The sequence below is a fragment of the Ceratotherium simum genome, chromosome 14 (genome assembly GCF_057802395.1).
Source record: "Ceratotherium simum simum isolate JZ-2026a chromosome 14, ASM5780239v1, whole genome shotgun sequence".
In the NCBI taxonomy this organism is placed as follows: Eukaryota; Metazoa; Chordata; class Mammalia; order Perissodactyla; family Rhinocerotidae; genus Ceratotherium; species Ceratotherium simum.
This window is the reverse complement of record NC_141913.1, coordinates 41,557,780-41,584,482: the sequence shown is the minus strand read 5'-3', so window position 1 is coordinate 41,584,482 and position 26,703 is coordinate 41,557,780. Positions and strand designations below refer to the sequence as shown.

Sequence of the window (26,703 nt, the reverse complement as noted above, 5' to 3'; positions counted from 1 at the left end):
TAGGATGTGGACATCTTTGAGGGGTCACTATTCTGTGTCTATAAGGAGTAGTTAGCCTGTGCATCTGTGACATCCTGCCTACTTTTCCTTTCTCAAATCTTCTCGAACAAAAAGAACAATCTTTTGAAAAATTGGTTAAGATCCTCTGCAGGTTGTGTTTTGTTTTCATGCAGATGCACTCTGCACCCTTCTCCATCCCGTCTCTGAGTGGCTAACCTCTCAGATATCTCAGGTTATCTCAAAAGGCTTCCTTGACCTTTGGCTTTCTCTCAGTACACCCCCTAATGAGAAGTGACAGAAATCTGAATGAGGAATGAGCATGAATCTGAGGTCTCCATGCAGGTTTGTCTTAGGCTAGCTGCTTCCCTCCAATGCAAGTCACAGCTCTTTTCCGAGTATCCCTCTTTGTAAGGTTCTCTGTTCTTCCAATTTTGTGAATTGCTTCACAAGTGCTCCCTTTGAGCCAAAGGATGATGACGGCTCCCCTGTTAATAGCCCCTTAGTACTCACTATCTTTTGTGTTTTTCATACATTCTTCCTACACGTTTGGTAATAATTTCTTTATTAAACCTTCCTTGAATTAAGTATGATACTCATTTCCTTCTGGGACCCTTGTATATTCAGACTCACATTTTAGAGTTTATAACTTTAGTAGATGAGGAGAATTTTTAGAGAGTTTTTAATTTAAAAAAAGTAAATATTGTTAGGGTATGTCTTAGGAACTGGCAAAATCATCTAAGGGTCTCTCCCTTCAGTAGTCCTTCACTCATTTCTCAAACTTCTTGGCCACTTTATTTCCTTGACCATTTCTCCATTGTATCAATCAGGGTTGATCAGAGCATTTGCGTCATGGCTGAGGGGAGCAGAATTTATTACAGGATTTAATATTACACAGTTGTGAGAGTTGGTTATACAGTGTATGTAAGCCTGTTGTTTCTGAAACTGGTCATTGAGCCTGAAGTTATTAGGGCAGGAAGTGGGGAAGGGAAGATGGATGTGAACTGGAGAAAGCAAGGACAAAATGAAATCTGCAAAGCTTAGATGGAACTCATGAGGACAGACTGGAATCCACGTCCATCTCTCACCATCTCCATCAAAGACCTAAACACGCCCCTAGCCCAGGAGCTGGAGAAGCTGCAGCAGAAATTATGGCAGGACCTGGAGTTGCTGTTGACCAGGCTGCTGCCCTGTGCCAACAAGTGAGTCAGCAGATGAGTGGCAACTTGCGCCCTGCAGCAACCCCAGAAACGTAGAAATATGGCTACTCTTCTACGTCTACTTGCCAAATCTCATATAAAGTTTCTCTTTTGGCCCGCGCTAACCTAGAACCATGCAGGGAAGGAAATCCTGAGAAATATTGTTCCAGCTTCACTAAATTGACACAGTAAAAATCCATTGTATCCATCTTCACCCTTTGATGTTCAGGTGCCTCTGCCATTGAAAAATGCTATAAACAATGATTTCTGCCACCATCACTATAGCTATTCATTTTTCCCCCAAAGCCTCCAATATCTGGAAACATAGTAGGGGAATTTGACTGTTGACATGACTACTCCAAAATTTTGATCAGGTCTCTATGTGTATGTGAACAAAGAGCTAGATTTTCCACAAGATTCTCTCTAAATAGCAGCACATTATCATAAACTCCTGGTATCTTTATGTCTTGCAATTTATTTTGAGTAGCAAAGAAAGTTAAAATGCAGTCATTCTGGAAACTAGTGTGCAAGGAATCTTGCTAGTTATGGATAAGACATTTGAGTTATGAGAAGGCAAAATGTTCCTGGGATGAATCTAACAAACAGTTGACAAAAACAGGTCTTATAAATTCTTTAAGGTCTAGCATTCTTGACAGCATCATAAACTTTAGGAGAAACTGACCCAACATATAGTGTACACTTTTAATATTGTCAGTGCTCATTCGTGTTGCTAGCCATCCAAACCATACCTGTGCTATGCTTCAGGCATCAAGGGTTTCACAGGTCAGAAATCGAGTCTTTTCCAAGTCACCTGGGATATCTGACATCTCTTGCAGTAATAATATACGGAATTTTACATGTATATTTCATCCACAGTCATCAATATGTCACCTCCAGCACACTAACTGTCACTTTTATTTAGCATAATTGGAAAACATAAAGGAACCTAAGTTTAGAGACAGACATTCTGTTAAAAAGAGAAGAGAAAAGTAAATGTGATGATGATGATGGGTTTTTGCTTTTTATTTATGTATTTATTTTTTTGATCAATGATGCTTTGGGAAGATTGTTGGAAGAAAAAGTAAAGGTGAAAAAGATCTTAGAATTGCTCTGTAGTAGAATCTGTTATAAGGAAGAAATGGACCAATCTTACAGTGGTCAGTAGATGTAGACTCCAGTGAGGTGTAGAATTTAGAGATCCAAAAAGGCAGGTACAAATAGAATTAACTAGAGATGAGAAAATGGAGACCCAGTGAGGCAGGACACAGAAGGCAGATACTACTAGTTAACCAATCCTAGGCCAGAAAACCAGGGATAATAAAGTTAGGACATGTTTTTTCTGAAGCAAAATATTTTATACATATCACATGGAGACTATGAGGGCAAGATATCCTTAAATGTTTCTAACGAACAAGGGCTGATAAATAGAGTTAAAGCAAAATATCCATTATTACTAATTTAAAATGCTGTTGATATTAACTTTACTTAGCATGCTGTTTAGTGATTTCTTAGTGAATAAAAAATAGTTACAAACATTATATACTTATTTTAATTCTTGGCTACCTGATCCAATTTTTACTCTAAGATATTATATTCTTCAACTATGATTTTGTTTTAATATCCATGGTAGGCAAAGCTCTATTGTAAATAAAAGTGGAAATTAAGGAAAGTAATTTTAGAATATAAAAGGGTCACAGTGAAAGACAGACAAGTCTATTAGGGAAAAAGGTCTCTTTGGAAAGTTAAGTTTTAATCACTAGGAGAAATGTTTAATAATAAAGCTCGATTCAGTCACAATTAAATTGTTGTTATGTTCGCAATCAGTTTACGAGGTTAGTTTATACATTTTCAGATGGGGGTTAGACTATTCACTACATTTAGTGATTTCTATTTTAAAAGTAGAATGAACTTAAAGACCCACAAGACCTGTACATTGCATAAATTGATGAGGACGGGGTAGATTAAAGAACATAGTTGAAAGCCCCCACTGAATCTTATGCTGAAATAAAATTCCCAGTACTGCTGCATGGGGACCAACATGTTCTCCTTTGACAAGGACAGATTTTAGATTAAGCACTCTTAGATTGTAAATTACCATTCTTGATAGCTGGCCTCCCTTGTCTATGGTGCCTTAGAGAAATGGGATAGACTGTGAAAAAGTGTAGATTACAAGAAGGTAAAACCCTGTCTCTTAACCACCCCCAACCCCCACACCCAAATTTCCATGTTTCAAGAGAAAGAATAGTAATGTGAAGACACTGTGGAATTTAAATTGGAATAAAGGACATTATAATTACAAATCTTAGTGGCTACTACTGGAATGATTGGCTGACACAGTTGTGGCCATCGCATTACCAATTACAATTACATCAAATTCAACCACCCAGGATAGGGAAGCTGGGGGCCTGGCTAAGAGAGACAGCTCTCTGGATTCCTCTTCAAACTTGCAAGGAATTTTATTTTACAAATTAGCTGCATACAGTTCAGGCTAAATAATTAATATTTAAATAAGGTGAATATGACTTTCTTGAACAAGTGGAGGTTTCATAGACATAGGGTAGAGGTCTTTTTTTTAATCCTGTCACTCAGAGATAAGATATTAGCATTGCTACCTTATAGTGACTGCTTCCCCTAGGAGATAGCGGGAGCTTCTAAATCATGGTTTTGTTTGTTTTGTTTTTGATGCTGGGTCTTTAAAATATCAGGAAGATAAAATGATCATAGATTAGAATTCTTATCACTTTTTAAGAAAATCCATTCATTATATCAAAATGAGTCCACATACAGGTAGGCCATTCAAGCCATAGTAAGCAGATGTTTATTTCCTAAAGCAAGCATATTCTGCAAAATCAATTTGTGAACTCATTACATAAATCCATACTAAGCTATTTAGTCGATATTTAACACTATAACAAGGATAGTCAGGGTAAATTAAATGGATTTTATTTCCAGGTGGTAAAGAACCAAAGTTAGTCTTTCCACTTCTAATTTATTTCTCTGTTCTAATCCTTGTCTGCCACAGGTAGAAGGAGAGACAAAGAGGAGAGAGAAGAAAAAGAAGTGATCATTTTTACCCTTCTAGTATCTAAGGGCTAATCAAATCAATATGTTCTCGTTCCGACAGTGACAGAATTCAGTGGTTATCTTATGTTAATGCATAAACCTTTAACTATTATTCCAAGATGGCAATACAATGAGTCCCTTCCTCAAAGCTGGGTAAAATATGTCCAGCAAGGAGGAATGTCTCATCAGTAGAAGAATGATTCACTTATATCCTATCAAGGATGCATAATAAGGCCCTGTCACACTCTCCTTAAAGCTTTTCATTACCATCAGCAACGCCAATAACTTACAGGATTCCCAGTCAACATCAAAAGCTCCTTTTCAATTCAAATGCAAACTGCTAACCATTTGCTCTTCCATAATTTGTGAATTTTTCTTTCTCTCTGTGAGCATAGTTGCCACTCAGTTCAGATCATAACTATTTCCCTCTGGGGATATTACAAAATATTCTGCATTCATCTTTCCTTTTGCTCCAATCTATCAAATACACACAGCAGAATATTGCTTTTCAGTCAGACTATTAATTTTGCCTATTTCAATTACAAATTTTTCAATTACATGCTTTGAGATCTTTTAAATATTTACTTCTGTTGCTTCGCCTTTTACTGTATCATAGTTTATACTTGGCATTATCAAGTAACCAGTAACATAAAGTACTTGCCTTTCAGGCCTTCTAATGAGTAATTGAGAATCTGCCCTTGTTAGGCCCTTTACCAAGTGCTTAAAATGCAAAGGCAGGAACCCTCAAGGAACTCACAATCCAGACTCTTTCTGTCAAAACGCACTTAAATCACTCTTCCTGGTTTTCCACTCCACTTCGGTAGCCCAGGTTTGGTTCCCAGGCTCGGACCTACACCACTCATCTGTCAGTGGCCATGCTGTGGCAGCAACTCACGTACAAAAAGAGGAAGATTGGCAACAGATGTTAGCTCAGGGCAAATCTTTTTCAGGAAAAAAAAAAAAAGGAAACAACTAGCCCAAAACAGAGTCACTTGGGCTAAGCCTCACCTCAGAAAACCAAGACTTAATTGCAGTTTCAGCCTCTCCCAGGAGTGGAATTTTAAACCAATCAGTCTGGAATTTCCCACTCAACACTAGCGAGGTAATTTCTGGATAGGATCCCTGCCGTTCCCGGCCCCTAAGGGAAGGTGACCTTGCCTGAAACAATCAGCTCTTCGTTTTTATGACTTCTTCATTCTGTCCTCTTCTGCCTATACAAACATTCCATTTTGTACAGTTCCTCAGAGCTCCCTTCTGTTTGCTTGATGGGATGCTGCTTGATTCATGACTTATTTAATAAAGCCAATTAGATCTTCAAATTTACTCAGTTGAATTTTGCTTTATAACAGTAAGAAATGGCTTTACCATCTATTCAGTTAAATCAAGAATCTAGGAATCATCTCAGGTTCCTAATCCATTTAAACGTACTAGTAATTACCTCCACATTTTAAAGCCTTTCTAATACATCTGCTCACTCTTTTTGTACTGCTGTGGTAGATGGCCTCATTTTCTCTTGCCCAGCCTATTGCCAAGACACCTGCCCAATTAGTTTTGCTATTTCCAGTCCCTCTTCCTGCCACTGTCAACCCAGCTATCATCCACACTGCTTCCAGAGGTAGATTTTAAAAACACTGATAGGAGCATGCCTATCTTTTATATCCTAGCCACCAATATCCCATGTAGCCTAGACAAAAAGTCCAAGTTTTTTTGCATATTCTAAAAGATACTCTGTGATCCAGCCCCTGCATCTCTCTCCCATTTTACTGAACCACACATGATTCTCTGAACATGTACTTTTGCTTCTGTGCTATTTCTTTCTACCAGCCATTTCTTTGCCCTTCTGGACAGCTTGCCAAAATCATATTCCTACTTCAAAGTCCATCTTAGCTCAGATGTCACATCCTCAGCAGTGAATTCCTCTGATTCCTATGGAAAGAGTTGCTTAAGCCCTCCATTTTGCTACCCCTGCATCTTCTATTTACATACTCCTGGGACTCATGGTGATGATTTGTTCTACTCCAAACTTCCCTATTAGACTAGAAGCTTGAGCAACCACTTAGCATTCGCATTCAGAAAATAGGAATAGCTTCTTCTAGGATAATGTTTTATGTGCAAAATATGACATACTTGATATGAGATTTTATTGTTTTTGTTGCTCCCCATATAAAAAGTATTTATCACTTCACTCAGTTGAATTTCCCCAAGGGTCATGTTATCCTTTCTAGGCAAGCATGTTAAAGACCTAAAATATCTGATCAGAATTGGGCGCAAAGGCTCATATTAAATAATGAGAAGTAAGGCTCACATATGAAAAGAAAACAGGTGGCCTGTATGTCAGAAATTGGACATGGAATTCATGAGATTCAAAGGCTTATGTCTCAGCCAACAATTCTGCTCTCATGCCTCTTTCTATTTATGAAATCAAGAAGATAAGGCAAGGCAAGGATATAAAATAAACTACATAGTATTTTTATTTCTTTCTTCTTCCAAATGAGTTCCACACAGTTAGGAGAAAATCTTTTAGAGAAAGAATCATTCTTGTCTATTCTGCTTTTGTACATTTTCATATACATACACTCAGTTGACATCTTTCAGAGCTAAAGAATATTTTATCTGATTTTCAGGTAGATCTGTATTTAAATAGGAATTGGGACCGAAAATTATCAGGAAATATGGGAAACTGGCATTTCTTTTTGACTTTTCCTGCTTTATAATGATGCATGTTTTATTTTGAAGATGGGTTATTTTTTATTTCAAGTGAATTTTCTTATGTTTTACAATATATCAAACTCAGATATCATCTAAATGAAGAAATATGTTTTGTAAATATTGTCAGGGAAAATTAAGGTCATCTATAGATTCTTGGTGGATATTTTTCAGCAAAAAATAACAGAGAACTATGCATAGCACACACTATCATTTAGGCTTATTAACTAACTATTGTTTTTATGAACTACATTATAGGTTAAAGACCTATGAGTAGATACTTTATGTAAAAGGAAATGCCCCCCTTCTCCCTTATTTTTAAACTATTTTGTAACCTGGAGCTTCTTATTTAAAGCTGGGAACAAAATAAAGCAATAAGTGAAATAACTTTTCAAAACCATAGAAGCCTTGTCATTCTGTGTGCCTAGTGGTACTACCATCCTTCTGAAATAGAATTAGAACAACAGAAATCCACCAAGCACTGGCAGTGTTACAATTTAAAGAGCATTAATACAAGGAATTAAACTTTCTTTGAATGGCATCTACCATCTCTAATTTGCATTTGGTTTGTGTGTCTTTATACATTTTCTGGGTATTTAATAAATGTTGAATAATTAATACACCATTACAAGTCACTCTGTCTTAACTGTATTTGGTAATTAAGATTAGTTGTGTCAAATTTATTTTCAGTTAAACTATGGATTCCTGGGTAGCAGGGATTATGTGATATTCACCTTTAAGACTCTTAAGACACATTCTATAACGAGCCCACATGTAGCAATGACCTCTAGCACAATAGGAATTTGGACAGAAATCATTTGGATGGCAGAATCTTAGAAATTTTAATTAGTTTCAAGTTGTTCTCTTTTCTCAATAATTCCCAGACTAGTCTGATTAGACTTAAAAATTCTGAAACATCACCCATTTACTTGACCGGGCTCCATGTGGTAGACAGAGTGTGGGTGGGCAGTCACGTTACGGCAGAGCGGCTGAGAGAGTGGGTGTGAAGTCAGACTGCTTGCTAGCTGTGTGGCCTCCATAAGTTAGTTAACGTCCCTCGGCAGCAGTTTCCTCACCCATAAAGTAAGAAGAAATAATTGTATCTCCTCCACAGGACTCTCGAGAGGAATCAGTTAATATGTGATTGTAAAGCCCTGACTCAGCACAGTGCCCACAAATAAATATAGAGTAGTGTTTTTCAAATCCAGCTCCACCCTTGTATAGATATTTAATATTAGCATGGTATCTGACCTCTCTGAAGCACAATCTTCTAATCTGTGAAATGGGAATAGCAATATATTCTGGATTATTATAGAAGTGAATGGAATGATGCATGTAACGTATTTAGTACATAGTATCTGACACAAGAAGATTCTTAAAAATGCTTCTCTCTTCTGTGTTTTCCTTTTCTTCTGTATTTACATAAATCTTACTCTAGGTAGGGCTGATTATAGCTCTGCTGGCATGCTCTTTTCCATAAATTGAAATGGTGTTTATTTTCTCGTGTTTCTAAGTTTCTCATTGGATTGAAAAGACTAAAATATAAAAGGCTTATCTCCTAAGACCTTTTAAGTGTCCCAAGAGGCAGAGAATGCTCCCAGCAGTTTATTTGGGGGCTGAAGTCAAAGGCAAAATCACACTCACATTTCTAAAACCCTACCATGCTTTAGTATATATTGCTTGGCCTGATGCTCTTTGCATCCATGTATTTTGATTTCTAAAATAAAAGTAATATAGTAGGGTTTTTATTATAAATATAGAGATAGATTTAGATTTAAATTTGTTTTAAAAGTTGGGGCCCATATTGCATAAAACCTTTATATTCTACTTTTTGTATTTTATTCTACTGTTATTTACCTATTATATTTGTCCCACTATATATTTATATTCCACTATTTATATCTTATATTCCACTTATCACTGTAGTGTATCACATCCTGGGGGAATGGCAGAGGTTAGTGTCACTCTTAAAGTCCTAAAGAATGGTAATTTCTGTCATATTCTAATTTAATTCCCCAATCTAGTCCCCAGAAAAATCAGAGCAAACATAGAGGACGACAGTGCACAACCACAGATTTAACTAAGTGGTAGTTCCCACTGCATCTGCTATGTGAGATGCTATATCTTTGCATGAACAGATTAACAGGACCTCCAGTACCACATATTTAGCCATAGTGATGTTTTCTTTTCTGTCCCTATAAGAAAGGATAATCAAAACATCTTTTCATTCACTGGGAATGAAAAATATTAATTCATTTTCAGTCATGGCTCAGGGCTATGTTAACACTCCCACGTTCTGTCATAATATAGTCCAAAGGAACCTAGACCATCCAGATATTTTACAGTATGTTCCATTTGTCCGTTATCTTAATGACATCATGTTGATCAGAAACTTAAGCAAGAAATGGCAAATATATGGAAGGCTTTGGTAAAACACATGCTCTAGGGGTGGGAGATAAACCCCATGAGGACACAATGGCCCATAACATCAGTAAACATTTTAAGGGCACTGTGGTTTGGGGCATAGAAAGACGTGTCCTACAAATAAGGACAAATTATTGTATCTCATGCTTCCAAACACTAAGAAAGAGTCACAATGCCTCTTAGCAGGTGGGTTCTGCAGGCAGCACATTCTGTTCTGACCTATTTACCAGGTAATATGAAAGGCTGTCACCTTTGAGTAGGATGTCCAGAGTAGAAACAGGTATTGTAACATGTCCAGGCTGTGACGCAAGTGGCTCTGCCACTTGTACTGTACAATCAAGTAGACTCTGTAGTATTAGAGGTATGGGTGGTAGGAAAAAAAAAAAAATCTATGTGGCAGTTATGTCAGGCCTCAATAGAGGAATCACGATGTAAACCCTTAGAGTTCTGTAGCAAAGTCCTGCTATCTGCAGCAGAGAATTATATACTATTTATAAAATGAATTCTGGCAGAATATTGGACCTTGTTGGAGTAAGAACGCCCAACTATAAGATAATCAAGTGACCAAGTAGCTGGAATTGCTCGTCATGAGCTGGGTTCTCTGAGATGCACCAAGTCAAAAGGTCAGGTGACACCATCATCAACTCATAGTAAGATGAAAGTATTATACTTGGCATCAGGTACAAGCATGACCAGAGGGCATAATAGCAGATGGCCTTGACCTCCATGTTTTCAATCACTTTTGTACAAGTACCCTCCCCCTCACCTAACACTTATGACCAAATGACAGGAGGAAAAAGACCAAGTTTTGTCAGCTTGGTATGTGGGTATGTGAGTGTACTCAAAATAGATGGCTGCTGTACTATAGCCTCACTTAGGGATAGCCCTGAAAGAGAACAGTAAGAGAACTTTTCCTTATAAGCAGAGTGTTGGGTATACCAGGTCATCTATCTTATACGAAAAGAGAAATTGCCCAACATAAGAATATATATAGACTGTGAGCAAAGCTAAATGGCTTGACTGATTGACCAGGGGACTGGAGGGAGAGTGATTGGAAGATCAGGGACAAAGAGGTTTGGAAAAGAGGGATGTGGATGGGCCTATTAGAGTGAATACCAAATGTAAAGATCTTCAAATCACATCTAAACACCAGATTGTATTCACCTCCATGAAAGAGGCACTAAAAAATCAAGTAGATGGAACAATTCAGTCAGCATCAGCCAGTCTCCAGTCGTGGCACAAAAGGTGCATGAATGAAGAGGCTATGGTGGCGGGGATAGAGCCTATCCATTGCCCAACAGCATGGGATCAAACTCAACAAAGCTGCTGCTACTCACCAGCAACTACTGCCACTGCCATATATCCAACCTACCAGTAACAGAGACAAATGTTACCCAATAAAACACCGTTCCTTGAGGACAGCAACTAGCCTATTGGTGACATGTTGTTTATATCGGACTCCTTCCACTCTGGAAAGAGCAGGAATTCACCTTGACTGGAATATACACCTAATCTTCCTTTCCTGCTCTCAGGGCTTCACAGCCTGCAGCACTCTCTAAGAACTCACAAAGTATTTGAGCCACCAACATGGCATCCTGCATAACACTGAAAAAGATGAAATAACTCACTTTACAGCAAAAGAGGTGTAGGCATGAATACATGACCATGAAATCTATTGATCCTATCACATACCAACCACTGAGAAACTGCTGAATTGATACAGCCTCTTGGAGGAGCAAATGAAGAAACAGATTGGAAATAATATCCTAAGAAGATGGAGTGCCTTTTTCTAGGGTACAGTATATACTCTAAATCAATGTCCAGTATACGGTGCCATGATCCCAACAAGTAGAGTAAATGGGTACAAGAGATTGAGGTAGGTTTGGTCCTGCATACCATTGCTCTCAGTGACCCAGTTGGGGAATCTGTGTTGCTCATCCCTGCAACTCTAGGCTCTGTGGACTTACACTTCCTAGTCCTCAGAGGAGGAATGCTTCCATTGAACTTTGACCTAATATTGCTGCTGGGTCATTTCAGGCTTCTTGTGCCAAAATACCAGTAGGAAAAGCAAGAATAATAACCCAAATCATCAGGAGAAGGTGGGGAACAGACAGGGAAGACTATGTTGGTACCCAGGTGATCTACTGGAATGTCTCTTGGTACTTCCCCAATTTTGATGGTAAGTAGACTAGGACAGTTTCAATGATTTGTGAAGGGATAGAAGTTTGAGTCATCCCACCAGATAATCCTCATAGACCAGCAGAAATGCTAGTCGAGGGGGAGAGGAATGAATAACGGGTAGGAGGAGAGAAACAGTGAGTACCAGTTGCAGCCTTGAGACCAGTTGCAGTTGCACTGGTGGGGGTTTTAGTTTATCCTATTAACCTTCCTCTTTTCCCCAGGGAATAAGACCAACCTATATCCCGGAATAGTTATTTCTAGAATGTATTACACGAAGCAAATTGCTTTGAGTGGCACAACAAAAGGACTGTAGTGGATAGAGTGGTGCACCATCCAGATCTCCCTTTCAGGACTGTGGCATTCATTCCTCCAGCTGGAAGGAGTGATGGAGGCTGATGGCTCCCTATTGAACCCATCTCCAGTAATTGCCTTCAGCTGAAGAAAACCAAGTCAGTCACGGTCTCACCCATCTAGGGGTAGAGGAACAAGAGGAGCCATCTCAGCTTCAAAGATTTCTGTGGGATCATCTGAGGCCTTTGTTGTTACCGCATTGTAATTCATTCCTTCAAATTGTGTATATGAATAGCATTTCGTTGTAGTTCTATCAATGTTGATATAACTTTGGCAGTTAAAAATCATACTGATAGAATTTTAGATATTAAATTATATATACCTCCTACTAATTATTACATTGATAACTCAAAATTCTTTAATATATATATATATTTGTGTGTGTACACACACACCTGTCATCAAAAGGTGATTTATAGGTAAAAGGTAAAATATAACAAGTGCAAGATCATTTGGGTTCGAAGTAAAAATCGAGATTCTTCTTTTCCACTTCCCCCCTATAAAGTTAAAAAGAAAAGATATAGAATAACACTCTTTGGTGTGTTTACCACCGAAATCTTGAGGTGATCAATATTTATGAATCTATCAAGTCTTTCATATTGTATGGATTTATAGTTATTACTGGTCTCAGGACACTTCGTATTACTGTAGAATTCATTTCTAATTTCAAAGTCTGCCATACAGCCATATCCTCTTGATTAGTACTGAGCCAGCTTCCCACTTGAAACATGCCGAACGAAGGACAAGGTGAATGACAAGCCTTTATTTGCTGAGAAACCTCTGCCGACATGAAACTGGAACAAGCAAGTCATTAAACTGATACTGCAAACTCTTCTGCAAACCTTTCCATCAGCAGTCATTTTGAAACAGACCTTTTCCCTTAACCTTGTCCACTGGGCTAAAACCCTAAACTTTGAATGGGGACTGTTGTTGACATATTTATTAATTCTTTTCTTGGAGGATAGAAACATATTCTAGAAGAAAGCTATCATTGTATCCATCCCAATAAATGCCTGCTATTTTTCCTGAGACTATACAAACCAACGAAAGATTCTATAATAGCTAACATTTGTGTAGCAATTTACAGCCCACAAATTCCTTTTACATACATTTATTGCACTAAATCTTTGAGACAATTATCTACCGTATTTTACAGCTGTGGAAATGGAGACTTGGAAAGGTTAGGCAATATTGTCTAAGATTTTGTTCATAAATACATTCTATATTCAAATATAGTTTTAAATCTCTATAGGTAAACTACAGCAGGATGTAGAGATGATATGTGTCCACATCTTATATACTAGGTGAATATTATATGGTAAAAGATCAAATGACTGCTTTATGCCAAAATTGGGCCATCATTGAACCCCTCAGGGAAAGAGTTAGTTTGAGTGTCAACATTTCTCTAAGGGAAAGGAGACTTTGAGGTAGAAAATAAAAGAGCATAGACTATCTTCCTCTTATTTTTATCTTTACCTTGGCAAGCAGAAATAATTTTTCAGTAGATTGAATAAATTCATAGCCATATATCCTGAAGTAAATAACCACCTTGAAAAAAACGGTTGTATATCTCATTAGCTACAGTTAGTTACCAAGGTTTATAAGGGAAAATGTTCTTGGAAAGCTTATAAGCTATAATAACACCATGTTGGAAATTTGTTTCAAAAATATTAAGTTGCACTTTTATTCATTGAGACTCAATGAGGGAACTCTAAAGAGAATGTTTGTAGTTTTAATGAGCACCTCCACCTGTGTGAGGAAACTAATAACTCATTCTCTGCTTTGAGTCCATCAAAATACCAGTATAGTACATGCAATTGGCTCTTCTAAATTATTTACAGAACTCCAGGAAAAATTTGATCCCACACTAAACACAATTGAGTATTTAAATCATAGTAACCCTTCTCATATTGAGACAAAAACATCAACTTAATTGACCATCAGTGACTAACAGCAGATTAAGAAGGACATCCCTTCAACTTTTGTTACGTTCTTTTACACAGTTGCTTATGGGGTATTACACTGACAAATTAAATTCTAACACATCTTGAAGTGTTAAGACTAATTGTACAATTTTTCATTGCTTCACACAATCCCACTGAAGGTACTATGCAAGAGTCAACATTTAGTAAGAAACACTATAATTAGTTGCAGTTAATATATAATTATATGGGTGTGCATCCAAATATGCCTCTTGTCCATTTGGATTTCAAGGTATTCTTCTCATACTGATAGGGAATAAGTCACAAAAACAGACCCAAAGACTTCTGATCTTATGTCTTAATGTTCATTACCAGACTTAAATACTTTTGTTAATTTTAGGCTATATGATATCCTGCCTTAATAAAATGTTTAAAATTCAATGTCATTTGTAATCAGTAACCTTTTCCAGTGGAGGACAGGGAACTGATAACAGCTCACATTTTTCCATAATGCCTAATCAATATATTTCCCCTCCTACAGTGAGGAACTCAATTTTGTTACCAATGTTGGAAAAAAAATAAAATCAGCATCAGAAAATATTCAATATTAACATGAGACACATAAACCACTTTCACTTCTTCTGTGGAAGGCATGATATGGTATCTTGCCCAAGCAAATCAACATTTAGGAAATGTTTATGATAGCATTTATTCATTTGCAATCATATAGCCTTTCTGTGCATAGTAGAATATGAAGAATACATTATTTCTTCACACGGCAACTTTATTCTATCTTCACCCATTTTAGCCATTAAATTAAAAATATTCCAGACTACATATGCCCTGATCTTAGCTGCATTCCCAATTCCCTGACCCTCAACTCCCCCGCCCAACAAGTTAGATATTTCTAATTCCTTCCACTGCAGACCACTGCCAGGAAACTGAATTTACCAAGCAGCAAGAACTAGCATAACTAACTGAGAGAGAACTGATATCCTATATCTATCTTATCTTTAGTTCCTGCTTTGCTCCCTTCCCCATCTCCCTCAGCACCAGAAAATTGCAACTTTTCCACCCAGCTACCAAATAGTCGTCTTAATCTAATTACTACCTACCCACACTCCAGTTTACCAGATGGTGACTCAAGGGTAATTAATTCATCAGCACCCGCTATGCCAATTGGATCCTAATTTATTGCTTACCTGTTTGCAACTCTGGCAACTGAAACTTATTCTTATGACACCTGACACATTGATTTTTGATACTTTTTGACTGGGCTATTCACTGATTAGTGGACTTGGAGCTATAGTTAGTCTCCTTCATTTAGAAAAGGGACTTCTTGACCAATGTCCCTCCCAAAATAACTAAATGAATGAATGAATGAATGAATAAACAAACAATAACAACGATACAACTTTCCCTCAGCTCCTAGAAGAGATTAATAGGCAACACAAGCTATTCAAGTCAGCTAAACTATTTTAACTTGCATTCACTACCACTTACGTAATATGGCTAAGTATTTTTTAAGTGTATACAGTCTTCTTAACTGTGCAGGAGGCCATTGTGTATGCACATGTCTGTGTGTGTGCACATGTTTTAAGTATACATATAGAGAGGCATTAGTCTGGAACTGTGTGTATGGTGTTACAGCATTAAATATACCACTATTGATAGAACTTCCTATAGTATAATGATTTTTTAAAATGCTATTGATCTTGATCTTTATCTAGAGGAAACCATGTATAGATTTCACATGCTATAGTGCACACATTTCAAATATTTTTCCCAAACTCATTTTCCAGAGAGAAAAACAAGTCATTAACTTAATTTAATTTAGTAGATTATGTTTACTTTATTTCCTAAGTCACTCAGTGCTAAAGAGGGAATAGCTAAATATATATAAAAGACTAGGTTGAAACTCTGTTAGGCTTTTGTCAATGTCCACCAGCAATGGACACTGGCTTGAATAGGTCATTGTGCATGCTTCGGTGAGAAGCAGATTGTTATGGTTGCCAAGAGTAACTCTCGGCCACAAGCCTGTGGACAGGCCAAAGCTGAACAGCTGGGCAATGCGGGCCCACAATGTGCCTCCAAATATATGGCGACTGTTTATTATTGAAACTTAAACAGAGAGAGCTCTGTTCTTCCCACTATGGTCAGCTTCAATGCTGAATTTATATTTATAGCTGGTCTCTCACCATCTGTGCACGTGGCCTACGCTGCATCTCTGAGGAATTGGAGAGGTATTATTTGCAGACCTGATTAAATAGCCAGGAAAAAACAATCCATCATTTATAAGGGGGGAATGTAAAACAGTCACAACGGCATCCTGTCATGCTTTCTGATTTTTGTTTTCATTTTCTTTTACTTTCATCTAATCCAATGCCAAATACAATAAATACTGACCAAGAGTGTAGAATCCACTGACGACACTTTACCATCTAGATGGGAGAAGAATAAATTAGCAAGTTTCTCCAAGGCTTGCTTAGCGAGGAGGTAAATGATGTATCTGCCAAAGGAAGCCTTGCTCTTTTAAGGTCACGTAGACCCAATGAATCAGGGCCTGAGAAAGATGCAAGACACCACTAATAAAAGGCTACCTGTTGAAGTCAGAACCTCCTGGTACAAGTGATATTGCATGCCTATAATCGGTTTATTGAACGAGCTGAGCTACTCAGATATTAAAAAGAAATAGTTTTATTTTCTCCTATCATCTACTTTCAAACACACACTGTCAGATCCATCTCCTACCCCTGATAACAACTTGGTCCAATCCTCTGGACCTGGGGTCACTTTAAAATATTTAAAAAATCTTATGTTCAGCTATCAAAAACAACAACGACAACACACACACACAAACCAGTGAGATCTAAATCAAAACATTAATCTAATGTTCAATTTAAAGTTTCTTCACACGTCCCAGAGTAGGCCTGAGACAAATATGGGGAAGGGCAGTGGAACTCTCTGTCACCTGTGTTTTCAATCTCTTGGACCTATTTTTTGCCCCTCTGCTTAGGGCTTCTCCAGGGTCAGAGAGGAGAGGATGGATTTGGAGTAAAGAGACAAAGGCTGTTTTTCTCAGCTTGTGCTCTCAAAAGTCCATAGTCATAGAGGGCGTCCACATGCCTCTTCTTTGTGGAGCAGCTCTGTGGGTTCTTCAGAGACCCCTCAAACTTAAGAATCCCCTCACTTGCCCGTTTCCTGAAGCAAGAAAGGCACAGTCTGGTTGGCCTTCAGCACCAGCTCCCCAGCTCCCCAGCTCACCTTGACCCCAGGCAGCGTCCCTTTAGTGTCTTTTGGTTGAGGTCACCTCAGCAGGCAGGACCTCGTGGGTCAGGTCCTTGCAATATGACTTCAGCCCTGCTCTAATCAAGTGCAACTTACACTCTTGTTCTTCTCAAAGGTGGAACTAAATCTTCTTCCCGCAGCTGCCTTCCCCTTTCTCCTCCCAGGATTGTGGGCAGCTCCAGACTGCTTCCAGTTTTAATAAGTTATCCATTTTCCATTTTTGCAAGCACTCCCCAGTAAAACACACGCACACACACTCACACACACACACACACACACACACACACAACCTGTGCAAGATGTTTTCCTGGTGCCTCCCTAGCTTGGCTTGTATGGGAAGGAAAATACCAGGATAATCTCTAATCCTGTGAATTCCAATACTTCAAAGAATCCTCCAGCCCTATGGGCAGGGGAAGATCACTGGGAATGTCTGGTCAGTGCCGACAAGTCCTAAGAGAATGCCTCTCACACCTCCCTTTAGAAATATGGGATTACTTATCTGGCACTGTTCTCAGCTTTACGGCCTTAGCTGAAAATCAGGGTTAACTAGAATTCTATTCTGTGACTTGTATAGCAGCTAATAGTAGCGTAAGCATGGCCATGTGATCGTTACTAATGAAATGGTGCAGTTTTTAAAGCCTGGCTCACGTTAGAGACTCTGATTTTAGAGCTTCCGTTTCTCCTACTTATCCATTACTGTTTAAGCAGAGGAGAATGTACTTAGTCGCACAAATGAAGTTACACTAACACTTAAAGCACATTAAATGGAGGGAAAAGAAATAGTCCATCACAGAAATGGGCGATCTTGAGCAAGAGTTAATTGTCCCTTTTAATTCCTAGATAGTTCCTTTACTCCTTTGTGACTGTTGTTCTATGGTTGCTTTTTTCTTTCAATCAAGAAAAAAGGGAAAGTCATCATTGTGAGCATTTTTGGGAGAATCTGAGAGTTTTCAGATAATCGGTTAGGGATGCACAAAATATAAGGCCTTAATAGGCACATTTTAAATGATAGAAGCCAAAGAAAGACTATGTCTCATTTTCTATTAAATTTACTGCATAGTAAGTTTAAAACAAGAGTGAGTGAAGTCAAGAGGAAGGAAGTTGGTTTAAAAGAGTTGAAATTAACATAATCAATAGATGATATGGAAACTTTTCATAGGAGATATTAATATTTTAAAGTATTTGGATCTATACCAACAACTTCTCAATCTCTGATTTTAAAAAAAGGAATGGGGCCAGTCCGGTGGCTTAGAGGTTAAGTGCACGCACTCCGCTGCTGGCCGCCCGCGTTCGGATCCTGGGCGCGCACCGACGCACGGCTTCTCCGGCCATGCTGAGGCCACGTCCCACATACAGCAACTAGAAGGATGTGCAGCTATGACATACAACTATCCACTGGGGCTTTGGTGAAGGAAAAAAAGGAGGAGGATTGGCAATAGATGTTAGCTCAGAGTCGGTCTTCCTCAGCCAAAAGAGGAGGATTAGCATGGATGTTAGCTCAGGGCTGATTTCCCTCACAAAAAAAAAAAAAAGAATTAATATTTTTAAGCTTCTTTAGTGATACAACATTTCAGAGCAGGTGACCAGTTTGTTTTTTCTTTTTATTTGTTTTTTTCCTAGTAGGAATTGTGTTGTTAATAAGGATGGTACATGACATGTCTAATATAGATTTATGCTAGTTTTGAATACACCAGCATATTAAACCTCCACAAGACTACAGAACAAAATAAAATTAAAATTTTATCAATTATAGAAAAAGGACAATTTATAAAAAAGTTTAAAAACAGAGAAAAATGGTTTTTACTTTCAAATGATTATTTCTGCTATTTCTCTGCCAACTTCCATTGAAACAAGAATATATATGTGTGTATGTGTGTATATACATATACTTATATACAACATATACGTATATAAGTTCCATATATAATATATATGTATATAAGTACATACTAAGTTCCATATATATAATATAAACAAGTATATATGTATACTTGTTTCATATATATATATGAAACACCAGGAAGAAAGGCAAGCCCTAAAAGAGGGAAGAAAGTAATTTAGTGGTTGTTGTCTTGACAACCAGAGGTCCCTGTTGTTCATGATGACTTTATCTCACTGGTTGGAGAGAGAAATATATATATATATATAATTAGCTAGAAAAATATACCATCAATACACAAATGTACACTTTGATTAACTAAATAATTACAAATTAACTTTGAGAGATAGGGAAAACAATATGGATTTTACAAATGAACTGCACATAATTGTGACCACAGGTGCCAGAACAAAGTTCCCCTCATCTTACCAGGCTTAGGGACAATGAGCTGTGCACTGGTCTGAGCATTTCCAGCCTCATTTTCAGCCACACATTGATAAAAGCCTTCATCCGACTTCACCACTCCAAGGATCCGTAAGTTGCTTCCTCCCTAGGGAAAAGAAAAAGCAAGTGAAATATTTCAAAAAGCAAAAAACTCGAAAGTGACAAAATGAACATAAAATTTATAACACTTCACAGAAGAAACAAGAAGAGAGGCCATGAGTGTTCTCAGCTTCACAGATACGTCCTGTGTCCTGGGAATTTACATAGATTCCCAGGACTCTGCTGAATTCAATTTAATCTAGTTCTGCAATGAAAAATATACTCACAAAAATATACACCACCCTCAATACCTACATGAGCAGAAAACTCTTTTATTAGGTGTGGAATAAACAAATGTTAGCGTCAAAAAAAGTCTCACTCTTTTACTCGTTATTGAAGGAAACTCAAGTTTAGCAGCTGCTATGGAAAATAAGGCAAAATGAAACAAAAACACTGATCTTTGCAGCTTCTAAAGGACAAGAAATCTAGGTTGGATATTTTCTGAAAGTGTTTACTGAGAAAAAAATGTCTGGCAATCCTTTTAAAATTGTAATTGCTTTGACATGTACCCTTTTGGGGATTTGGAGGGGAGGCATGGTGGATATTTTATACTCGTGTCATTCTTCTTATATGGTCAAATGGTTCACCTTCAGTAATCTATGAATTAAATACAGCAATGTTAACTCCTATTTTATGTAAATTGAGTCACCATCTTTTTCAAGGAAGGATGATAAAATGATCTGGAGATAGCATTTAATTATACTAACTCAGTTTATCTTCAATATTAGTGTAAGAATTAGTTCACTAAGTGAGACGTGTTAAATCACTTCCCCTGAAGTCATTAAGAGATAAATATTACCTTATGGGGAATTCTTAATTGTTTTTAGTGCCTTGTAGTCAATTCTCAGCTGATGTAAAATTCTTAGATAAAGCTGACTAACTTCTAATTAACAATTCTCATATAAGTTACTATTTGTGCTAAATGTTACATGTGCGACAGAAAATGGCTCTCAGATTTCTGGAGCTATTGGGCAAATATTTTTAAGCACAATTTAATGTGAATAGGGCTCATACTGTACATTTTCTTTTCACCTTAAGAAAAGAAACATTTCAATAGGTTGGCTATAATGAGTCATGCTGGGAGAAAGATTATTCAAACTGTAGAAAAAATAAATGTTGCATTTTATCATCTGTCCTTAAGGGCACTCAACAGTTTCCTTTCTATGCAAGTAGCATATATTTTAGGCATATACAGCACATTTCAAGTTGCCCCATGGCAGGTCATTTTTAATTCAGTGGTAGTGGAAATAGCATTGCACTTAAAGGAACTAATAGATTGATGTGGCATTCAAAATTAAATTGTTTCCCTTTCTTATTCTATTCCCAACCAATTAACAAATGCAATTCAAGTGAAAAATGGTAAGTGGTGATAAAAGTGATAAAGATATCCTTTGTGGATTTATTCGTTAAGAACTCTTACAGTATGACAAAATGCATGCACTACGAGATTATGAAAGTTTCTGAAAGATGACTGGTCATGAAAGAGGAATCCACCATTGAGTGGAAGGCCGTGGAGAGAGCTTGTGCCTGGGCTCGAAGGACGCCTGTGCTCCAGTCCCATTCTGCCCAGAGACTGGGCTAAGATCACTCTTCTTTGACAGGGCCATGTCTGCATCTCAAACATAAGAGAAGTGGACCTAAAACATCCTTCTTTGGCTGAAAAGTTCTTTGATATTTAGAATTTTTCATATTTCTTTTATGTTCGTATATGTGAATTCAGAACCTCCAATGCCAACTTGCACCTAAAGGAGTGTTTTCACAGAGCATTTTTGAATGAGCAAAGCATTCTGCTGGTGACAGCAAAAACAATAATCATGACAGGTATTGAGCACTCACTATATACCAGGACAACAACTCAGTGAATACAATACCATTATTCCTAGTATCCCCAACAAGGAGAAGGACAGAGAGTGCACTAAAACTTAGAGAACCTATAAAAATTATTGTTCTTAGCTTCAATTCTTTCCAATGTTCAAAATTACAAAGCAACGTGAACTCTGGGTCTCCATGGCTTCTCTACCACTGCTACCACCATCCTCATTGTCATTGTCACCACTAGCCTTTCCTACTGCTCATGTAGGATCAGCTGGTCCTATCTGGAAGTGTAGCAAATGAAAGCTATCTGTATTGTCAAAGACAGACTACTATAAACATAAGTAGCACATCTTGTTGAAATATTATAATGGGTAAAAGTCAAAGAAGTAAGAGATTCCTGGCTTCATATGGTCTAGAAATAGGTTCTAAGCTGTTCTTCCAAGAACTAGCAATGAGAATACTTGGAAAGATAGTCTTAGGCCTTCTGAGTTTTCTTTGTTTGTTTGTTTGCCTAAAACCTTGTCTGTAAAAAAGGAGCTGGACTGTTCTATCACTCTTTTTCAGCTCAAAAATTCTAAGTCTAAATAGCTATTTGCTTTATTAGAACAATTTTCTCAATACATCATAAAAATTCCCAACAGGAACCTTCTTCCCAGGAAAGAAAAGCAACTGAAAACATAGTCAACAATGAATGGGATTATAAAGCTAGTATGAAAAAAGATAATTACCACTATCTGAAAATAATCACTAGGAATGACCACATCTCCATTCTTCATCCAATTCACAGTGGGCACAGGCTTTCCAGAGACTGCACACTCAAACTCAATATCCATGCTTTCATAGGCATAGAGGTTGGAAGGGTGAATTAAAAACCATGGTGGAACTGCAAAGACAGAAAGAAAAAGTGAGTGGGTGGGGATGTGAACTTGCATGCTAAGGTTTTCACTGAGTTAGAAACACTGTTCCAGGATAGAAAATATTTGTAATTCAAATAATTCCCCTGAACCCTTAGTTTATTATACAGGAACTACTGTAGAACACATGTTTTTACCCCCCAAATGCAGTTAAACAGTTACAGTTAATGGTGTTTTGCCACAAGGAAAGGAAAAAAAAAGGAACACTTTTGGAAAAATATTCCATATAATAAACATTCGCACTACTCAAGTATTTGTATCCAATTGACCTACATAAAGGAAGCTGGAAAGCGCATAAAGCTATGAAAACTATGCTGATAAAGTAAATAAAGGGAAGCCGATAGAACTGAGACAACCCACAAGTGTAAGACAAGAAATCTTAGTGTCCTTGCAATTCCAGAGTTTCCTAGGACGTGCTTAATGGGATGTACTCATTCCCTGTTGAAACCGGCTGTGGCAATAGGGCTCTAAAAATGACTATTATCTTTACTGTGGACACGTTCCTATTGTCCTAGCAATTATCTATTGTTGTGTATTACTGTACTGCATTATTATTTTCTCAGCATGGTATGTGATATAATAATTTAATTTAATGTCTTAATTACCATAGTACTAGTTACTCTATGATGGAAATTTGCAATTGAAAGAAAATTGCAAATATGATATAAAACATTTGTGCTAATGAATCTCTCAGTCTTGGTCCCTCAAAACCCTGCCTGGGAGAGGGAAATTTTAAAAAGTAATGTTCATCCTCTTCCACTGGGAAGCTTAAAGGGATGTCAGATTTGAATATTCATATTGCCTGAGACCCAGGTTAAATTCACAGTGAAGTAGGAGCCTTGATTTCATTTTCACGTAAAACATGGATATGCATTTTTAGTAGCCATTTTTAAAGTTAGATTATATTTTCTGTCTCTGTTGCTATGCTCAATGAGTAAGGAGTGCTAATTTTTGCTCCTTTGAGTAACCACCATATTTTGCTCTTTCCAACTGCCATCAGCAAAACATTCCCCTGACGTCAAAGTGAATTTGCAATCTTTGAAGGTCACTGCCTTCTAGAAAAATGGGAGAGCCAGTGGAAAGTGCCCAGGACTCAAGCCCTAGTTTTTCTACTGAATGATCCTAGAAATCAACCAACCAACCAAACAGTCAATCTCTCTCTCCCATCTTTCCTCCCTCCTTGTGTTATTTTCCTGATTTTTATCTAAATATTTGGACTCTAGTACTAAATAACTTCTAAATTCTTTAATCTTTCACAGGGGCAAATTGATTTAGATGACTCGGCTGGGATGCCTTAATATTTACAGACTGAAGACATGAAAAAACTGTATCTGAGAGGTTTTCTAAAGAGAATGTGTCCCCGTTGTATACAGGACTAAAATTATTTATTTATAATTGATAATAATATTAGTATGAGACTTTTTTTATTCCTTTGCCAAATTCACTGACAATGAACCAAAAGACATCAGAAATGTTTCTTGAATGCCTCTGAACAAATATGTTAGTTGTCCCTTTTGGATTCTGTTCTCAATTTTATCACAGATTTTGATCAAGTGTTTATTTACTAGCCCATAGTCAATACTTAGTGAGAACTGACCATGCACAATTCATCAGTCTAGGACATTATATTTATCACATTCATCACAACTCTCTGAGGCAGGCTCTATTATTCTCATTTTACAAATAAATAGACTGAGCTACGAGGTGTTTAAGTAACTTTCTCCAAATCACACAACTTGTAGGCCACACAGGCTGACTCCCCTGACTGCATTCTGAACTACTTTGTAATAACTGTGTCGTTTGCCACTTGAAAATTCCAGTGGAAGGATGACTCAATAATATTCCCAAAACCTCAAAGACAATGGAGATAAGCAATTAGAGCTATTAAAAAAATAACACCATGTTACCTATTCCTCCTCTCCCTTTAAGCCCTTCTTTCCTGGTGCCATAAAAACTGCCTGAGTCTGCCCATCCTTAGTGTTCACTTTCATCAGAATGCTTAGAATCATTTATGCCTATATCATGGTTTTCAAAATTTGGGTGAGATTCATTAGTGAATCTTGAAAAGTAATTTATGGGGTTGAGATCAAACTTTAAATATATATGTATGTAAATATGTACATATTCATAAACATATACTTATATAAATACACAGAGAGAGACAGAGAGAGAGAGAGAGAAAAGAGTAGAATAGGAATAGAAAGGATTAGGACTATAGAAGAAGAGAAAGGAAGAGAAGAAAATACCAAATCTATGCTGAAGAAGAACAAAGAAAAGAGAACCTTCAAAAGCTCAAATGATAGAGCCAGATGCCTGGGTTTAAATCCCAGCCCTTCCACTCACTGCAAGTGCTTTAGTTATTGTCCCATCTATAACCTAGAGATAAGAATCCAGGCTAATGAATGACACTAACTGTTTGTAAACAGCAGTACATAATCGCATTTTAAAGAAAAACAACAAATAGAAAAACATATCAGTTTATCGCCCATAGTAAATATGATTATTGTAGGTAAGTATATAGAAACACACATATGTAAATATGTAAACATATATGAGTATGTCTCTGTGTGTGCATAGCCGCTTATTGGTTATTTAATTATTATTCCTGATTCTCCAATTTGACTTATCTTCTTGTATTCTCAATGTCCAAAATACTGTGCTTCACATAGTAAAATTTCTTAAGAACACACGATTGAATGTAAGTTTTCTGAGTTCATGTAGATTCACTCTGTTTCCTCAACTTGAGAGATAAGAATCATGTTCTTGTTTATTATCTCTTAATGGAACTAAATAAATCAAAGCTGATCACACAGTGAATCCTCAAAACCTTCTGTTTTATGACTAACATATAGTGACTTTTGATTAGTTAAGGGAATAATAATTTGATTTAAGCATGTAATTATAATTGTAAAACTGTAAGTACCAAGGATGCCTCAACAATTTTTTTCTACTTCCAAATGTATACATGCTGCATGATCTGTATTTTGTCATTTTCTCATACGCCTTAAGCTCTCAGCATTACACCAGATACCCTGTCTTCCCTGGCTTGTTAGTATCTTCATTTCTGTATCAGGTTCTCCAACTTTCACAATATACCAAGCAGTAAATGAGGAAGAAAAATTAGCCTCTCTCACTTAAATGGGGAAGTTGAAGCATTAAACAGCAATATCATGCATCAGAAATGGGTCTAAATCCCATGTTTTCTGAAAATATACTGTCTGACTTGTGCAGTGTTACCAGTCGTCAGTAGTCTTTGTAGTAAGGACAAGGGCTAACGATTTCTCTTCGTGTCTCAACACCTCCTTCAGTGCCTCATCCTCAGCATATGCTGAACAAAGATTTGCTGTTGATGCTAATAAGAACTCAAGCAATAAAATGCACATGTTCACTCTTTGCTGTGGCAATACTGGTATAAGTTGAGGAGGAGGAGTTTGGACAATGTCATGAAAACCATGTATCTACAAAATAATGTTCTCTTATTTTCCTGGAAAACAAAATTTCAATGAATGATGAGAAAAAACATAAAGCAAAAAATGATGTAGCATGGCTCATTGGAGAAAAAATTGAATATTTGTTATATTAGCTACATTTCAGAAATATTCTTAAAGCTCTTCTCTGTTTGAACGAAAAGAATGAAAATACTTGTAGGACTTGGGAGACAGTCTTGAAAAAATCTAAATACATAGGGCTGATTGGATTAGAAATTAGGTAAAAGCTTTTCAATCTTGCTTTTAAATAATGCATAACCAAACTGCTACCTATTTTCCTGAACTTATCATCCATACATCCCTTACATACACCTTATGGCTCAATTTAACAATCGTTCTTGGCCCTTTTCTGATCCCAAGTCTTCGTTCATTCTATTTTCTCATCCTTAACTGCTTTCCCCTTCATCTTAGAGTATAGACATCTACCCATCCTTCGTGAATCTACTTTTCCAAAAAAGGGCATCTTTATTTTTTTCTTGTGAGATTTTCTCTCCTTTTAGAAACCCTGTGGTATTTATTTTTATTGATTTTACGGCATGTGGCATGGTTACTTTAGCTTTAGTTTGTAACTCCTTGGGGAAAGAGGCTCTATCATGCTAACATGAATTCTATGCATTGCTTAATATATTTTTGATGATTACACTATTCTGGGAGGGAGTGGACAAATGAAATTTACCCAATTTTTTGCTTCTTATTTGATCTCTTAGTCTTTTTCTGTGATGAACACACTAGAATCTATTCATCCCATTTTAGGATCACTTCCTTGAATTTAGGGTCTAGGAAAAATCATATAACACTTTTCACAGCTCTGGAGTCTTACGGTCTCATCACAAATTGAACCTGGGACTAAAGAGCGAATATGACTTATCAATGGCTATGGATATGTTTCTTCCGCATTTTTATGATCATGGATCCCTGCCTGAAATTATATTT

The 26,703-nt window shown here is 37.1% G+C and overlaps 1 protein-coding gene across 1 annotated transcript in view; it reads right to left on the bottom strand.

Moving 5' to 3' along the window:
* Positions 1-26,703, bottom strand: part of DCC (DCC netrin 1 receptor) — a 1,105,377-nt gene that overhangs the window by 409,256 nt on the left and 669,418 nt on the right. Inside the window, exons 6-7 of the mRNA XM_087439250.1 lie at positions 22,097-22,251; positions 19,440-19,560 (exon numbers count right to left, since the gene is read on the bottom strand). Of these exons, the coding sequence (XP_087295376.1) occupies positions 19,440-19,560; positions 22,097-22,251 (276 nt within the window). The remainder of the gene's footprint in view (positions 1-19,439; positions 19,561-22,096; positions 22,252-26,703) is intronic.